The sequence below is a fragment of the Pongo pygmaeus genome, chromosome 1 (genome assembly GCF_028885625.2).
Source record: "Pongo pygmaeus isolate AG05252 chromosome 1, NHGRI_mPonPyg2-v2.0_pri, whole genome shotgun sequence".
NCBI classification, from domain to species: Eukaryota; Metazoa; Chordata; class Mammalia; order Primates; family Hominidae; genus Pongo; species Pongo pygmaeus.
Genome location: NC_072373.2, coordinates 113,656,705 through 113,674,936, shown reverse-complemented (window position 1 = coordinate 113,674,936; position 18,232 = coordinate 113,656,705). Strand labels below are relative to the sequence as shown.

Here is an 18,232-nt window from a genome sequence, read left to right as displayed (position 1 = left end):
TAGATGGCCTTTGTTCCTGCTTTTGCTGTCTAATATCGTGCATGAATATTCCTTTCCCCAGCAGCAAAACTCCTGGGAAAACTCCTGCCTTTTGGTTTCCAGCGTCTTTCCTTTCAGCACCATTACATTGCTCTGTACAAAATTGAAATGCTCAATAAATGGTTGTTGACAGACTGGCTGTCCATTAAGTTTCCAAATCCTGTAGTGTTTGTTGCTAATTCACTATCCTTGTTCGAAGGCACAGTGAATTCTATAAAGCACCGTAAATAGCCAGTTTTATTCATCTAAGTTTCATTTTAGGCAGATAATGTCAAATTAGATTTTTTTAAAAAAAAAAAAAACAACCTTGATTTGTGTCTTGTAAACAAGGCTTCCATATTCCTGCCTTGGTTTTGTCTTTGGAAAGTCCTCTGAAAGTGTAGGCAAAATGGGGAAGAGGCAAAAAGATATATAATATTTAAATTTTGAAACTCTTTGAATATATCAATGGCAGTATAATTGTCCAACACTTTGTAGTTACATTAGAAAATAACTGTTGTTTTGTAACTAGAAATTGGTCAGGAAATAACTTCTATTCTTTAAGGTCTTGGGGGATCAGGAAATATCCTCAGGACATATTAAAGCCAGTGTGTCAGGTGATTTGAGTATTTTGAAGCAGTAAACACTCAAAAGTAGCTTTGGTAAACTTGGTTTCATCTTTATGTGTAGTCTTAAAATAATCTCTACCTCCTACATGTCACTATGTTAAAAATATTTCAGTTTAAATTTTTTTTTCCTGATGAGATAATAAAGATTTCTGTCTTCTTTGTGAGGCTTTTTTAGAACTTAAAAAAACCCATTGTCTCTACAGTATTTTCAAACAACACTTGGCTAGGATTTAGAGCTATATCTTTGACCTGTGCTTTATGAAGAATTTTCATTATTCAGTCCTATAGACTGAATAATATGTTAATATTTAACATATTAAAATTCACATATTAAAATTTATTTAAAAATAAATGCATAATGTTTGCTTTTTAAACTGCAATTGTAAAAGCATGTTCTTGGTTTTCAGTGATAAAGTAGACTACCATTTAATGTTAGCATGCTGTTGAAAGTAGCCCTTTCATATGTTATTGGGAGAGTCAAACTTTAAGTGTAACATGGAATCCCATTTGTGGTGCAGGAATCCACGAACTGAGTAGGTGATTTGTCTCCTTCCTGTGCACGTGTACCTATATGAATATACAGCCTTTAATGACATCTCTTTCAGATTCATTCCTGAATCACCTCGTTGGTTATACTCCCAGGGTCGACTGAGTGAGGCTGAAGAGGCGCTGTACCTCATTGCCAAGAGGAACCGCAAACTCAAGTGCACATTCTCACTAACACACCCAGCCAACAGGAGCTGCAGGGAGACTGGAAGTTTCCTGGACCTGTTTCGTTACCGGGTCCTCTTAGGACACACTTTGATCCTGATGTTCATCTGGTAATTATACTAAGGCGTGTTCTGTTGCTCTTTAAGGTTGCTCGAGGTTCTCTTGATATCCTGCTCTTTCTTCAGGGTACAGGGATTTTACCTCTTTTGTTAGCTTGAGGTTGTTTTCACAACAGCAAGGCTCCTGATCTTTAGCGCCTGGTTTTCTGCTTGCGCAGCCCCATCTTTCTCAAGCAGCAGATGATAGTGCCTGATGGGCAGGTCCACTGAGCTTGAGTAAGTAGACATCAGAAGCACATCTTTGCTTTAGAGGTATTTATCATAAATACTTAAGCCTTCCTGCCCCTTCCGCGGCAAAAAAGGAAAGAAAGCAAATAAGCATGGTAGAAATAGAAGAGTTTTTAAATAGGACTTTAAAAATACTTACCTTTGGCGCTGGCATCAAGCAGTTTGCTAGCATATTCTGATTGTGGTGCTCCATGCTGCATTTTCTGTGGCACTCCCACTCGCTAACTCACTGAGGTGGGCTAAATATGATCCCTTGTACAGATGGGACCCCAGGAGTTTGAAGTGATGAACCCTAAGCTACATATGTAAATCAGTGATTGAACTGACGAGCACTTTCTGAACCTGATTTTTCCGGTTGTTTAGCTTATTCCCACCTGCCTTTTAAAATGCTCTAGGCGTGAGTGTAAGTTGCATTCAGCAGTTCAAGATGGTTTCATTTAAAGAAAGAAGTTGTAGAAAGAGGAGAAATGGATGGGTGCATACAATTTGTGGATTGCACATGTGTTTTGATATTGTACATACTGCTAATGTGCCCTAAGTGTTATCTGGGCAAAATCATACCTACTAGCCTAAAGGACTGTTGTGCTGTGGCTTATATGTATTTGCCATGAAGCCTGCATGGAACCCCACATTTCATGCAGGGATAAAGGAAAGTGATTTTATATGAAAGTGATCTTATGTATAAAGCTACAAAGAATAGTAGCTTTAGAATAAGAAGGTGCAAAGATGTTTTTCTGTATCGTATACTCTTTTTCTACCCAAGCAGTGGCTGCCACCTGTATGGTTGGGGGCCATGTTAACCAACTGCTGCTTTCCCCCACAGAACCATCACAGCACTAGGAATATCACAGATGCATAATAAATGTTGAGGCTTGGAGGCATGGAGATTAAGAAAACCGTTGAAAGCCAAACCTGACAACACAACATAGGAGCTGCTAATTTGAGGTTCTACCCATTCAAAAGCAAATACTTACAAAGTATGTTCAGGTACTTAGGGCTCCATAAAACTTTACATTTGCATATCACATAGACAGTGAGTCAACCTCTGCCTTGGAGGAACCACCTACTTGTTGCAGATTATTCACTATTTTTATTTTTTTCCCCATGTATATTAACTTCTGGGTTCTGGCCTTCAATGGATAAACAAACAAACCCTAGACTTAGGGACAGGGAGACTGTCCCTGTTCATTTTATTTCTTACACAGCCAAATAAACTTCTTCCCTGAGGCTGAGAATGTTAAAACATGTGATAATAGAGACAGTCACTCCACATATTGCCGTTCTTTTTGAAGATGCTATAAAATTCTAAAATCTTCTCTGTGGATCTGTCATTTAAGAAAGCCTTAACTGGGGATTCAAATTATACCTCTGTGTTAAAGATCTGTTTCTTTGGTTATTTTCCACAATAGTGCCTTTTAAAATAGTTCTTTGATGCTCTAAATATACAGTTAAATATTACGCAAGCATTTTACATTTTGTTTGGGGGACATAAAGAGGATTGAAATGATTTTAATAGCTATAATTATGGATCCCAATGACCAACTCTGTGATGAAGGCAACTTGCAGAGCAGAAGCCCAGCCCTGGGGACAATGGGGCTTCCATGCTTTATGCTCTCCCCGTTCTCTCTCACCACCAGCTGGGAACTAAATTCCACTATTGTCCTGAACTGGCTTGTCTGTTCTTGCCCTGACTTGATACTGTCACAGCTTGATTTAAATAGGGGTGTCTCTGTGTGTGTGTGTGTGTGTGTGTGTGTGTGTGTGTGTGTGTCTGGAATTTCTATTGTAAATGCAGAACAGACACAGAAAACTGACTGGGAAACAGCATTATGTAAATGCTGTTTCTGCAGGTGTAAAGGATTTTAAAAACATTTTAGAAAACTGCATGGATTTAAATTTATTTTGCCTTCTGCTTTCATGCAAGATACCTGGGAGACAGTGAGAACAGACAATGCAGTGTCACCTTGCATCCTTACATGTGATGTCCTGGCTACAATCCTGCCCGTTGTCCTTGGTGTATGAATAACACTTCATCTCAGTAAGAAGTCATGCATAATACTTCTGGCTCATTTGCTAGGGAGGGATGAACTTCTGCTTCTGGCTTATTTGCTAGGGAGGGCTGGACTACTAACCACTCCAGCTTGAGGGTCCCTCCTCTTTACATCTCTCTCTCCTTACATTACCACAGCCTGGGGTACTTGGCCCACTTCTGAGATTAAGCAGAGATGGAAATAAAACTTTCCCTTTCCTGATTGATCTCATTATAGCCACAGCTCATTAGACTTTCTCTAAGGAAAACTAAAGGGAAGCAAATGAGAACGTCCCCTTAATAAACACTGATCAAACTGCGTTGCAAAAGCATAAAACCTGATGAACTTAACAAAGCTTCGGTGTTTTACTGCTTGTATAGAAATTTGTGGTTTACCAAACATATTCATATTTTTGTAAAGCCCAGTTTCAGGGTTTTATTTTTGTTCATTCTATTCTATTTTGTTTTGTTTGATTTTAATGATGCAGTTTCCTAGGCATAGACGTTCCTACTACCACCATTACTGTGTTTGAGGAAGCCCTGATTTGGATCTTTAGGTTGGCACTTGGCTTCCTCAGCTCTTTAGTTCCTGGATTGTAGGAGAGAGGCTTGGTGCCTAGCACAATGCCTGCCACCCAAGAGGAGCTCCCTGTTTGTTTCAGGAACAGTGTCCATAAATAAATTAATGGCTTTTTAAGTGACCCTTCCTCGGTTGTTCCTCCTAGAAGATCCTGCCTTTGCTGTGACCTTTAACTTTTCTTTCCTGTTCTGGGAGTCTGTAGCATGTGCACCTGCTGAATGCAGGATGGGGTTAAAATCTGCAATGGAAAGTGTCTGGATCATTGGGGATTGGAGTGCCAGTCATTTTGGGCCTGCAGGTGACCCACTGAAGATCCAGTCACTTCTCAGCTCATGTTCTGAAGGCCATCTTCTGTTGGCTTTCTCCATGGGAGTTCTTTTCTAGAATCATTTCAATAATATTACAACTGTCTGTAACAAGTGTTCCATAAATTGTTGCCTTAAATAAAGAATAGGGTCATTGTGTTCTATTAATTGCAGAAATGCTTGCTGAAAGCGCATGCAATGTCTTTCCTCTTTAAGGGGCTGGCCATCCATTTGATTTATATAACATATAGACATAGCTCAAATTATTTCCAAGCCCCCATAATTTTTTTATTTTTTCCTAGTGTTGAAATTTAGATTAAAATAGAAAAATTAGTAGGAGAGACAAGCTTATTGCTTGCAGCAGATCAGGCAATTATATTGAACCAATATTTGAATCTTCTCTGGCAAATTCTTATGTACTTTTCTGTTGTCCTTCTTGTCTTTTACCTCCTGGTCCTTTGACTCCCAATTGCAGGTTTGTGTGCAGCTTGGTGTATTATGGCCTAACTCTGAGTGCGGGTGATCTAGGTGGAAGTATTTATGCCAACCTGGCCCTGTCTGGCCTCATAGAGATTCCATCTTACCCTCTCTGTATCTACTTGATTAACCAAAAATGGTGAGTAAGTGTGGATGAATATGAAGTGCACCATAGAGAATGCACACACACACGTATGCCCTCTGATACACATGCATATCTATATGGTGTTGTCTTTGTATGCAGTATCAGCTGATTGCTCTGTGGTGATTAGAGTTTCTTTCCATCTAAAAACAGTTAGAATTCATTTCTTAGTGCAGGATTTCTTGAATTTCATGTTTACGAGTTTTTATATAGATTTCAATTCAATATTGAATATCGAAATCCAAGATAGTATTGAATATTACCATCAGAGGGTTTGTGAGTAGTCTGTATGTAATTTATTAGTCGCCAGAGATGAGATTATTAGTTCTGTGTAGATGAAACTCTATAAACCCAATTAACAATAAATATTTAGAAGTTCTTACAAGAAGACAAATAATTGAAGGAACTAGAAAGACTTTTCTTATCTTCTGTGGCCCATCTTACTTTGTTGAGGAGGCAGAAAATAAAACCTGCTTTTGCTACTCATTGTCAGTGGGAACAGTTTTGAGATAGATTTTAAACATTATTTTATAGAGCACCCTTTCCTCAATTTTTGAGATTGCTTCTGTTACTTAGTGCCTGACCAGGCCACCTAAAAATCCCATTCTGTATGAGCTGGGAATCAGTTGGATTATGCCATTTCTTTTTCTCCAGAAATCATCATTCCAGCCAAACTCAGAATTCCTTTGGCATTGTGCTTAATGCCCTTGTCATGAGGTTTTAGTCTAGAGTGTTTTGAAGGGCAGGTTTGGATTCTGTTAAATTGAAGGCTTGTCTCCCAGGGAGTGTTCCCAGTTGCCTCTGCTGATCCCTGTGGTAGAGGCTACAGCTTACTCTTACCATGATCCAAGAGCTGGATCAGGTATTGTATTCAGAAATCTTTCCCAGCACCCCCAGTTGTGCCAGATGCCTCTCCTCTGTGCTGCTCTAGCACCCTGTGCATACCTCTGGGGCCACTTAAAAGTGTTATAAGGAAGCCGTCCATGGGGGTGTCTTATGTGTCTTTGTATCCCTGGTGCTTGCCTAGCATGGTGTGTGTTACTTGAAAGGCCTTCCATATTGACTGTTAAATTAAGCAAAATGACCTGGAAAAGAAGACTCAAGACCTTCTTAGCACCACCCCGAGTTAGGATTGAAATCTGAAGCAGAGGGAAGGAATGCTACCTTTGTGACCAGGCAGACCTGAATTCAGATCTAGTGTTTGCCATGTGTTGGTTGTATGACTTTGACAAGTTTCTTCACTAAGCCTACCTTCGTACTTATCCTCAAACCAGGGATTGTAAAATTCACTGGCAAAATTATCAAAATTATTGAGGTTCCTAGTAAAAGTACCTAGCATGTTGTAAGCCCCTAGAAAAGGGAGACTTATTAATGTTAATATCTTTCTTCCAAGTCTAGGGCTTTTATTTGAAAATCGCTTCTCTCAACAAAGTATGAAATAACATTTCACCTATTTCTAACCCACTAACAAATTTTTTTCTGTGTGTATTTTTAAGAGAGAGACTTAAAAAAAATGCCAAAACTTTAAACTGCATAAAACCAGAAAAAGTAACCAGAAAATAAAGGGAGCTGTCAGAATATTCTCCTTGTTTCAGTTTCATCTCTAAAAGATGGAGAATATAATAGTACATGCCTACAGGACTTTTATTAGGATTAAATAAGATAATGGATGGTAAACATTTAAAACAGTGTCTGAAACTTAGGACTTATGGAAATAGATAGAATGATACTATACCCTTTTCTCACACAAATCACTTAATCCTGCCATCTGGCAACTTTCCCTTTGTTTTATAGTGGTTATTTATTTTGAGTCCTAGTCAGTTTCCTATCAGTCACATTTGCCACTTATGCCTTAAGAGGAGATGAACATATATAATGAAACTGAAGATGTTTAAATAAGAAGGTTGGGAAGAAACAGATGAGTTTATAAGGTTCTTAAGAGAACTGTGTAATTTCTTTCTATTGTTTAGGTTTGGTCGGAAGCGAACATTATCAGCATTTCTGTGCCTAGGAGGACTGGCTTGTCTTATTGTAATGTTTCTTCCAGAAAAGAAAGGTATGCCTTTCAAATTTCTACAAGGGTTTTGAACAGTACTTTTATTACAATGAATCATAATATAGTGGAGAGATGACCATATGGCATGCTTCATTTCTGTGATTGCATATTGTTTAGCAATTGTGTGGGATACAATGGGCCAGATTCTTTCCTTTGCTTCAGCTATTCTCTGGGTGAGTAATGTGTGTAGAGGTGCACTATTAATTCTTTCAGGCTATTAAGCTACCATCTGGGGTGACTGAGATGTAGTTTTGGTGATGTTAGAGTTGTTTATTTGATGATGAGGAGGACCAATTAGTTCTTCACAGAAAGAAACTTCATCCAAGGTTGCAAATTGCACTTGTCATTACAGCCAACCATAAGAGTGCAGAGCAGAGCCACTGGTTCTCAAAGGTGGCTTTGGTACCCCTCAACATCTCCACCATGACTCTCAAGGAACTCCAACAACAAGAACAATGGGGATGGTATTCGCTGTTGGTGACACTGATGGTGTCACTGTTGGTGACAATGGATAGTCTCTTAGTCTTATATAAATGTCAAAACACCTAGTTAGGAAACTGATATTTTTATATGTGTGTAGCTTTGCTATGCAAACACAGCTTCAAGAAGGATCCCTTTAGCATTCTAATATAACCTGATTGCTGCCCCTGTGTAGACATTCTGTAGCTATTGCTGGTTTTCAATCTCTTTTTTCACTAGCACACCTGAGGTATGCCAGTGATTACCTTGGGAACTGTGTTTTTGGCTGTGATTTTCTAGAAGGAGGAGTGAGTCACAACAACTCTCTGATGCTGGAACATGTGATATAACAAGAGCCCTGTCTTAGGGGCTTTTGGATTTTGATAGGGTTCTGTTATGGAGCTTGCACTCCAGGTGGCAATCATTATGAGACGATTTGACGTAGAGTTTTGATAACTACTGGAAATGCATGAAGAATTCATTTTTTGTCAGAGTATATCAGATATTAAATAATCTTTTGGTAAATTGCTTCTTGTGGTTCATTTCTGCGTGTCTCATTAAAGACCCCAAGGCCGTGTGTTCTCCCTGTTTTATAACCCTCCAGTATATCTACTCTGCTGTTGATTGCCACCTGAGGTTCTATACCTTGAGCCTCGAGTGTAATTTGCTAACTACTTAGAGTTTACCCAATACTTAGAACAGCTTTAAAGTGATTTTCATAGAATCATGGGAACTAGAGAACTGAGTAAATTTGCCCATTTTTTATTCTCTAAGCAAATGGGTGCCCCTGGTAATGCTAAGTAGAGGAGGAACTCCCCAGCTTGCCCTGCCATAGACTTGTAGAACTAGGTGCTCAGTTTTGTTTGTCTTCTGGTAAGACAGTGATGGACTTCAAATCATTGTAGTTTTATATCCAGCAGATTTTGTTTTGCATAGGCACCTTGAGAATTCAGTTTTGTTTTTTTTTTACCCTGCAATAGTCCAGCTTTCTGTTTATCGCCTCATAGAGAAAAACTTGTCACTAGTCCTATAAACACACCTGTAACCTATCACACCTTCATAAACCAGGCCAATTAATGTCTTTCCTCCCCTCCTACTTATTTGCACATTCCAGGTAACCTATCCCCTAGGACTCTACATGTGGCCCTTTCTTGAAATGATCTCTTCTTATAAATAACAAGACAAAAATCCATGGTGAAGGCGGATGTATGGTCTCCCCTCCAGACCAGCAAGTACCACTCTATTTAATTACAATCTGTTTTAAGAGAGCAGCTTGGACCCTTTGCTGATTGTGCCCCTTGGTGGACACTGAATAAGAAACAGCGTAGCAGAGTATCTTTGGCACTCCACGAATGTGCCTCAGGAGTATGTTACCTCTGTTATACTTAGAAAACATGGATGTATTGTCTATTTTTAACGATTTCTTAGCTGGGCATGGTGGCTCACGCCTGTAATCCCAGCACTTTAGAGGCTGAGGCGGGTGGATCACCTAAGGTCAGGAGTTCGAGACCAGCCTGGCCAACATGGTGAAACCCCATCTCTACTAAAAATACAAAAATTAGTCGGGCATGGTGGCAGGTGCCTGTAATCCTAGCTACTAGGGAGGCTGAGGCAGGAGAATCACTTGAACCCAGGAGGTGGAGGTTGCAGTGAGCCTAGATGGTGCCATTGCATTCCAGCCTGGGCGACAAGAGCAAAATTCTGTCTCAATTAAAAAAAAAAAGATTTCCAGGGAAATTATTTCTATTTTTAATATTTCTATTTAATTTTAATAAATAATTTCTATAATTAATAACCATTACTATTAAAATTATCCTCTTCCACTACCATTGAGCCCATTGTCTTTCATGTAATTCATCACTAGAGAGAGAATATATGGTCACCTTTTTTGTATAATCCTTTCTGTGCTTGCAAAGTCTTCCAGCTATGCCTGAATTTTCTCTTCTTTCAGATAAATATTAATTGTTATTTAAACTTTCTTTAAACCTTTTGTATTTACTCTTTAAAATATTTTGTTGACTTTTTTTAATCTCAAGTTTTTCAAAGGTTTAGGCTACTTTTATAAAAGTTCTAATAAGTACATATAAAGAAAATGACTTAGCAGTTTGAAAAATTCTGTAGCATCTTGTGTTGGTTTGGAGATTACTCATTTTCTGTTTACATTTTGTGTTCCTTTGCCCTCACTTTTCCTTACCAAACATGCCTTCAGTCTTGCCTTTCTGCCAACTCAGGTAACCCTCTACCCACCATTATTTTTTAGCACCTGTATTTGATTGTGGTTCTCTGTGTCAGAAGCATTTGTGGAGACTGTGACAATGTATCTCTAGAAGAGATAGCCAGTAAGCCAGAAAATAGATTGTTTGGCATTCCTCAGCCTTTGGTTTATAATTATTAGACAGAAGTGTCCTGCCCAGTATATATTTGCATGCTGGTTGGCATTGAAGTAAATGTTCTCCTCTGGGAGTAATATTAGCAGGTGGCCACTAATGTTTTTCCCAGATTAGTAATCAGACATTTTACCTGAACTCTGCTTGCGTGGAGGATTCTAATTAACCTTAGAACACTTGCTACCATTTATTAAGTGTTAATCAAGTGCTGGATTCTCTTTATATACAGAAGGTATTATATATTATCCCCATTTTATAAGGAAACAAAAGCTCAGATTGGTCAAGCAACACGTCCAAGGTTGCATAGCAAGTAAGTAGCACATCCGGGATTCAGATTTGTTCCGACTCTAAAGTCAGTCCTCTTTTGGGAATGTTGTTTTCTCAAACTCTTAGAGAGGTTTTTTTGTATGGTTTGTTTTGAGACAGGGTCTCACTCTGTTTCCCAGGCTGGACTGCAATGGTGTGGTCATAGCTCACTGCAGCCTTGACCTCTTGGGCTCAAGCAGTCTTACCACCTCAGTCTCCTGAGTAACTAGGACTACAGGCATATGCCAGCCATGCCAGGCTAATTTTTAAATTAAAAAAAAATTATTTTTGTAGGCTGGTCTGGAACTCCTGGTCTCAAGTGATTCTCCTGCCTTGGCCTCCCAAAGTGCTGGGATTATAGGCATGACCATTGTGCCTGGCCAGATAAGAGTTTTAGAACCAAAGTATTCATTGTAAATAATGAAGCTGAAGTCAGAGGATTAATGCTGCCTGACTAAAGCCAGTTCTTAACTCTTTAGTGTGCAGGCCTGATGGGAATTGGCCAGTGTTGAACCTGGGTTGTCAGAGTGGCATTGGGCTGTCATTGATGAGGATTATGGCAGTTGTGGTCCTGCCAGAGAATCTGACCAGTAGGAGATCATGGCATGATAAACATGGTTCTTAGTGAGGGAGTGTCCTTAGACTCAGCCCTAGTGGAACCTTCATATCTCATTTCTTTTCCTGACGTTGGTCTGCACATTTCTTTATTTGACTTCTCTAGTGTCTATGATACAAAAGATACTATTCATAAACAAAATCTATTTCCTGGTCTCAAAGAGTTTACAATCTAATGAGAGTAATTAAGGATTCAAAAATAATAATAAAACACAGTACTATATGAGAATTGACAACAAAATGCTATGGGAACTTTAAGCTCAGTCCATGATAGTGATGAAGACCAGCTGACTTGCTTTAAACAACAATAGAACCAGACAAAATATGTATATATATAAGAAATGTTGATTTTCAGACATTGGACAACAGACTGCATAGGACAGGCAGTGATCCCTGAGAGGAGAAAATAAACAAAGTAGGCTCTGAAAATGCCCTAGCACATGGTTGCCAAACCACAGTGCAGGGAAGGGAAGCCAAACAAATCATAGCATTCTTACTAAATTGAAGAAACAGAAATTGAGGCTTGGGGAAGCCAAGATGTCTGGAATTTGTTGAGCAAAATACTGGAGAGTAGTAAGATACACAGAGGGAGAACTCCAGAGGTCTGCAGAAGAAACCTCCTAGTCTTTGATTTGAGCATGCATTTGAAGAAACTACTGAGGCCAGGGGGAGACCACCAGAAAGTGGCAGGCAGAACAATCCTTCGATTGTTGAATCCATGAATGTTTTGTGTTCTCTTCAGCCAGTTGCAGAGCATTGGATAGAGACATCCTAGGTCAAAGTCATTTTAGGAAAACTCTAGTTTTTTGTTTGTTTGTTTTGCCATAAAAGTGCTTAAAAACAAAACTCAGAAAGATCAGCTGATTCCAAGTAACTTAACTGCATCACGTAACAAAGACCAACAAGACTTAAAGGAACAATAAAGTCTAGCACCCCAAAAGATAACATTAACAAAAAAAAACATTGAGGTTGTAGCCTCCGCTCAAAATCACCAGGCATGCAAATAAGCAGGAAAATACCTCCCACAAGTAGAAGAAAAATCAATAGAAACAAAACCAAAAATACACAGATGATAGAATTAAGAGACAAGAATGTTAAAACAGCTATTATAAATGTACTCCATGTACTTAAGAATACAAGCAGAATACAAGCAGAGAGGCCAAAGGAAAGAAGAAGACACTTTCATCTAGAGATGAAACATATAATACATGAAAAAATGCAGTAGATGAGATTAGCAACAGGTTAAACACTAAACAGAAGAAAAGATCAGTTAAAGACATAAAAAAACTATACAACATGAAACAAAAAAAATTGAATAAAAAACCAACAAAACATCAGTGAGTTGTGGGACAATATTAAGTGACCTACATATGTGTAATATTAGTCTTAGAAGGAGGGGATAAAGAAAAAGTATTTGCAGAAATGCTCAAATGCTTTGCAAATTTGATAAAAACTATAAACACATAATAAGAAAGTATCAGTTCATCAAGAGGATAGAGCAGTCCTAACGGTCTATGTGTATACTTGCAATAAATTTATAGTACACAAAGCAAAAACATATAGAATTGAAAGGCAAAATAGACAAATCCAAGAAACACAAATACTTCAGTATCACTTTCTCAGTGATTGATAAAAAGGTAAACAGCAAATATAGACTTGAACAACCAATAGGACCTGAATTATAGGTCACTCTACCCTAAACCAATAGAATATGTATTCCATTTGAAGTGCACAGAGAACATTTGCCAAGAGAGACCATATTCTAGGCCATAAAATAAGTTTCAATCAGTTTAGAAGAATTGAAAATTTACAAAAACAAGTTAGTTGACCAGAGTAGAATTAAACTAAAAGTCACCAACAGAAAGATATCTGGAAGATCCTCAAATATATGGATATGGAACAACATCCTTCTAAAAACATGTGCATTGAAGAAAAAAATCACAAGGAAAACTGGAAAATATTTTCAATTGAACAGTAAAATATACTGTATCAGCCCGGCACAGTGGCTTATGCCTGTAATCCCAGCCCTTTGGGAGGCTGAGGTGGGCGGATCACTTGAAGTCAGGAGTTGGAGATCAGCCTGGCCAACATGGTGAAACCCTGTCTCTAATAAAAGTACAAAAATATTAGCCAGTCATGGTGGTGCACACCTGTAATCCCAGCTATTCGGGACGCTGAGGCAGGAGACTCCCTTGAACCCGGGAGGTGGAGGTTGCAGTGAGCCGAGATTGCACCACTGCACTCTAACCTGGGTGACAGAGTGAGACTATGTCTCAAAAAAATATGGAGTATACTATATCATAGTTTATGGGAGGCAAATAAAGTAATGCTTAGAGGGAAATGTATATAATTCTTTTAAGTATCAGAAAAAAATAAAGTTTTCGAATTAATGATCTAAGCTTCCAACTTAAGAAAGTAGATAACAAATTTTAAAAAAGAAGAGCTAATTAAGCACAATGCAAGCACAAGAAGAAAATAATAAATATAAAAGCAAAAATATCAATAGAATGAAAACAAAAACAATGGAGAAAAATCCTTAAGACCAATACAATTATTAAACCTCTAACCAAGATAATAAAGAGAAAAGAAAGAAGACACACATTACCAATATGTGGAATGAAAGAGGGGGCATCACTATAGAACCTATAGGCATTAGTAAGGGAATATTATGAACATTTTTATGTCAATAAATTTCAACTTAGGTAAAATGGGCAAATTTCTTGAAAGATTACAAACTACCAAAGCTTACTTAAAAACATATGTACTAAATAGCACCATATGTACTAAAAAAAATTGAATTTGTGGTTAAAAACATTCCTACAAAGAGAATTCTAGGCCCAGATGGCTTTACTGGTGAATTCTATGAAACGCAAAAGAAATAGCATCAATTGTACACACTTTTCCAGAAAATAAAGAGGAGAGAATAACTCTCCCAACTTAGCCTCTAAGGGCCAGCAATTACTTTGGTACCTAAACCAAACAAAATAAAGGCATTGTAAGAAGAGAAAACTACAGATCAATCTCTCTCATTAATATAGATGTAAAAATCTTAAACAAAATATTAGCAAATTGAGTCCAGCACTGCATAAAAAAGACAATACATAATGACTAAGCGAGTTTTATCCCACAAATGCAAGGTTGGTTTAACATTTAAAAGCCAATTAGTGGCCAGGCGCTTTGGCTTATGCCTGTAATCCTAGCACTTTGGGAGGCTGAGGCAGGCGGATCATGAGGTCAGGAATTTTCTTAACTTGATAAAGAGTATTAAGGGAAAACCTACAGTAAACATCACATTTACTGGTGAAAGATTGAATACTTATATTTTAAGGTCAGGAAAAAGGCCAGGATGTCCATTCTTACCATTTCTATGGAACATTATACAAAAAGTACTAGTGAATATAATAAAGCAATAAAAAGAAATTAAAGGGATTTAAAGTGGAACAGAAGTAAAACTGTCTTTATTCACTAGACTACATCATGATCACCTTCATAGAAAGTCCTAAGGAATATACAAAAAAGAAATCTGTAAGAATTAATAGATGAGCTTAGCAGAGTCATGTGATAAACAATTTTCTTTCTACATATTAGCAACAAACAGTTAAAACTGAAATAAACCAATGCCATTTATAATAAAATGAAAAATATGAAAAATTTAGGGATAAATTTTATGAAATATGTATATGACTACAAAAAACTTTAAAATGCTGATGAGAAAAATTAAAGAAGATGAACTAAATGAATTGGTAATAGTAATAATAATAAATAAATAGATTACCATGCTTATGGACCAGAAGATATTAAGATATCAGCACTCCCCAAACTGATTTATCTTCATTCAGTGTGATATCAGTAAAATTTCCAGCAGTCTTCTTTTAGTGATAGAAATTGACAAGTTAATACTGAAACTCTTTTTTTTTTTGAGACGGAGTCTTGCTCTGTCATGCCCAAGCTGGAGTCCAGTGGCGCAATCTCGGCTCACTGCAACCTCTGCCTCCAGGGTTCGAGGGATTCTCCTGCCTCAGCCTCCCAAGTAGCTGGGATTACAGGCGCCCGCTGTCACGCCCAGCTAATTTTTTGTATTTTTTTAGTAGAGACGGGGTTTCACCATGTTGGTCAGGCTGGTCTTGAACTCCTGATCTCGGGTGATCTGCCCGCCTCGGCCTCCCAAAGTGCTGGGATTACAGGTGTGAGCCACCGCGCCTGGCCAATACTAAAATTTTTATGGAAATTCAAAGGATCTGGACTATCCAAAATAATTTTATCAAGGAAAAACAAAGTTGAAGAAATTAACCTACCTGATTATAAGACTTATAATAGGCTGGGCATGGTGGCTCATGCATGTAATCCCAGCACTTTGGGAGGCTGAGGTGGGTGGGTCTCCTAAGGTGAGGAGTTCACGACCAGCTTGGCCAACATGGTGAAACCCTGTCTCTACTAAAAATACAAAAATTAGCTGGGCGTGATGGTGCACCTCTGTAATCCCAGCTACTCTGGAGGCTGAGGCAGGAGAATTGCTTGAACCCAGGAGGTGGAGGTTGCAGTGAGCCGAGATCATGCCACTGCACTCCAGCCTGGGCTACAGAGTGAGACTCCATCTCAAAATAAATAGGCTCAAAATAAAAGGATGGAGGAAGATCTACCAAGCAAATGGAAAACAAAAAAAGGCAGGGGTTGCAATCCTAGTCTCTGATAAAACAGACTTTAAACCAACAAAGATCAAAAGAGACAAAGAAGGCCATTACATAATGGTAAAGGGATCAATTCAACAAGAAGAGCTAACTATCCTAAATATATATGCACCCAATACAGGAGCACCCAGATTCATAAAGCAAGTCCTGAGTGACCTACAAAGAGACTTAGACTCCCACACATTAATAATGGGAGACTTTAACACCCCACTGTCAACATTAGACAGATCAACGACACAGAAAGTCAACAAGGATACCCAGGAATTGAACTCAGCTCTGCACCAAGCGGACCTAATAGACATCTACAGAACTCTCCATCCCAAATCAACAGAATATACATTTTTTTCAGCACCACACCACACCTATTCCAAAATTGACCACATACTTGGAAGTAAAGCTCTCCTCAATAAATGTAAAAGAACAGAAATTATAACAAACTATCTCTCAGATCACAGTGCAATCAAGCTAGAACTCAGGATTAAGAATCTCACCCAAAACCGCTCAACTACGTGGAAACTGAACAACCTGCTCCTGAATGACTACTAGGTACATAACGAAATGAAGGCAGAAATAAAGATGTTCTTTGGAACCAACGAGAACCAAGACACAACATACCAGAATCTCTGGGATGCATTCAAAGCAGTGTGTAGAGGGAAATTTATAGCACTAAATGCCCACAAGAGAAAGCAGGAAAGATCCAAAATTGACACCCTAACATCACAATTAAAAGAACTAGAAAAGCAAGAGCAAACACATTCAAAAGCTAGCAGAAGGCAAGAAATAACTAAAATCAGAGCAGAACTGAAGGAAATAGAGACACAAAAAACCCTTCAAAAAATAAATGAATCCAGGAGCTGGTTTTTTGAAAGGATCAACAAAATTGATAGACCGCTAGCAAGATTAATAAAGAAAAAAAGAGAGAAGAATCAAATAAAAAATGATAAAGGGGATATCACCACCGATCCCACAGAAATACAAACTACCATCAGAGAATATTACAAACACCTCTACGCAAATAAACTAGAAAATCAAGAAGAAATGGATAAATTCCTCAACACATACACCCTCCCAAGACTAAACCAGGAAGAAGTTGAATCTCTGAATAGACCAATAACAGGAGCTGAAATTGTGGCAATAATCAATAGCTTACCAACCAAAAAAAGTCCAGGACCAGATGGGTTCACAGCCGAATTCTACCAGAGGTACAAGGAGGAGCTGGTACCATTCCTTCTGAAACTATTCCAATCAATAGAAAAAGAGGGAATCCTCCCTAACTCATTTTATGAGGCCAGCATCATCCTGATACCAAAGCCTGGCAGAGACACAACAAAAAAAGAGAATTTTAGACCAGTATCCTTGATGAACATTGATGCAAAAATCCTCAATAAAATACTGGCAAACAGAATCCAGCAGCACATCAAAAAGCTTATCCACCATGATCAAGTGGGCTTCATCCCTGGGATGCAAGGCTGGTTCAATATACGCAAATCAGTAAATGTAATCCAGCATATAAACAGAACCAAAGACAAAAACCACATGATTATCTCAATAGATGCAGAAAAGGCCTTTGACAAAATTCAACAACCCTTCATGCTAAAAACTCTCAATAAATTAGGTATTGATGGGACATATCTCAAAATAATAAGAGCTATCTATGACAAACCCACAGCCAATATCATACTGAATGGGCAAAAACTGGAAGCATTCCCTTTGAAAACTGGCACAAGACAGGGATGCCCTCTCTCACCACTTCTATTCAACATAATGTTGGAAGTTCTGGCCAGGGCAATTAGGCAGGAGAAGGAAATCAAGGGTATTCAATTAGGAAAAGAGGAAGTCAAATTGTCCCTGTTTGCAGATGACATGATAGTATATCTAGAAAACCCCAGTGTCTCAGCCCAAAATCTCCTTAAGCTGATAAGCAACTTCAGCAAAGTCTCAGGATACAAAATCAATGTACAAAAATCACAAGCATTCTTATACACCAATAACAGACAAACAGAGAGCCAAATCATGAGTGAACTCCCATTCACAATTGCTTCAAAGAGTATAAAATACCTAGGAATCCAACTTACAAGGGATGTGAAGGACCTCTTCAAGGAGAACTACAAACCACTGCTCAAGGAAATAAAAGAGGATACAAACAAATGGAAGAACATTCCATGCTCATGGGTAGGAAGAATCAATATCGTGAAAATGGCCATCCTTCCCAAGGTAATTTACAGATTCAATGCCATCCCCGTCAAGCTACCAATGACTTTCTTCACAGAATTGGAAAAAACTACTTTAAAGTTCATATGGAACCAAAAAAGAGCCCGCATCGCCAAGTCAATCCTAAGCCAAAAGAACAAAGCTGGAGGCATCACACTACCTGACTTCAAACTATACTACAAGGCTACAGTAACCAAAACAGCATGGTACTGGTACCAAAACAGAGATATAGATCAATGGAACAGAACAGAGCCGTCAGAACTAATGCCACA

The 18,232-nt window shown here is 38.4% G+C and overlaps 1 protein-coding gene across 7 annotated transcripts in view; it reads left to right on the top strand.

Annotated features, from left to right (window-relative positions):
- SLC22A15 (solute carrier family 22 member 15) overlaps positions 1 to 18,232 on the top strand; it is a 91,205-nt gene that overhangs the window by 54,028 nt on the left and 18,945 nt on the right. For all 7 annotated transcript variants that reach the window (XR_008492284.2, XR_010123708.1, XR_008492296.2 and 4 more), the window contains 3 exons: positions 1,253 to 1,468; positions 5,095 to 5,235; positions 7,209 to 7,294. Coding sequence is in view for 4 of the 7 variants with exons in the window: in XM_063651584.1 (XP_063507654.1) it covers positions 1,253 to 1,468; positions 5,095 to 5,235; positions 7,209 to 7,294 (443 nt within the window). In the remaining 3 variants the exon portion in view is untranslated. The remainder of the gene's footprint in view (positions 1 to 1,252; positions 1,469 to 5,094; positions 5,236 to 7,208; positions 7,295 to 18,232) is intronic.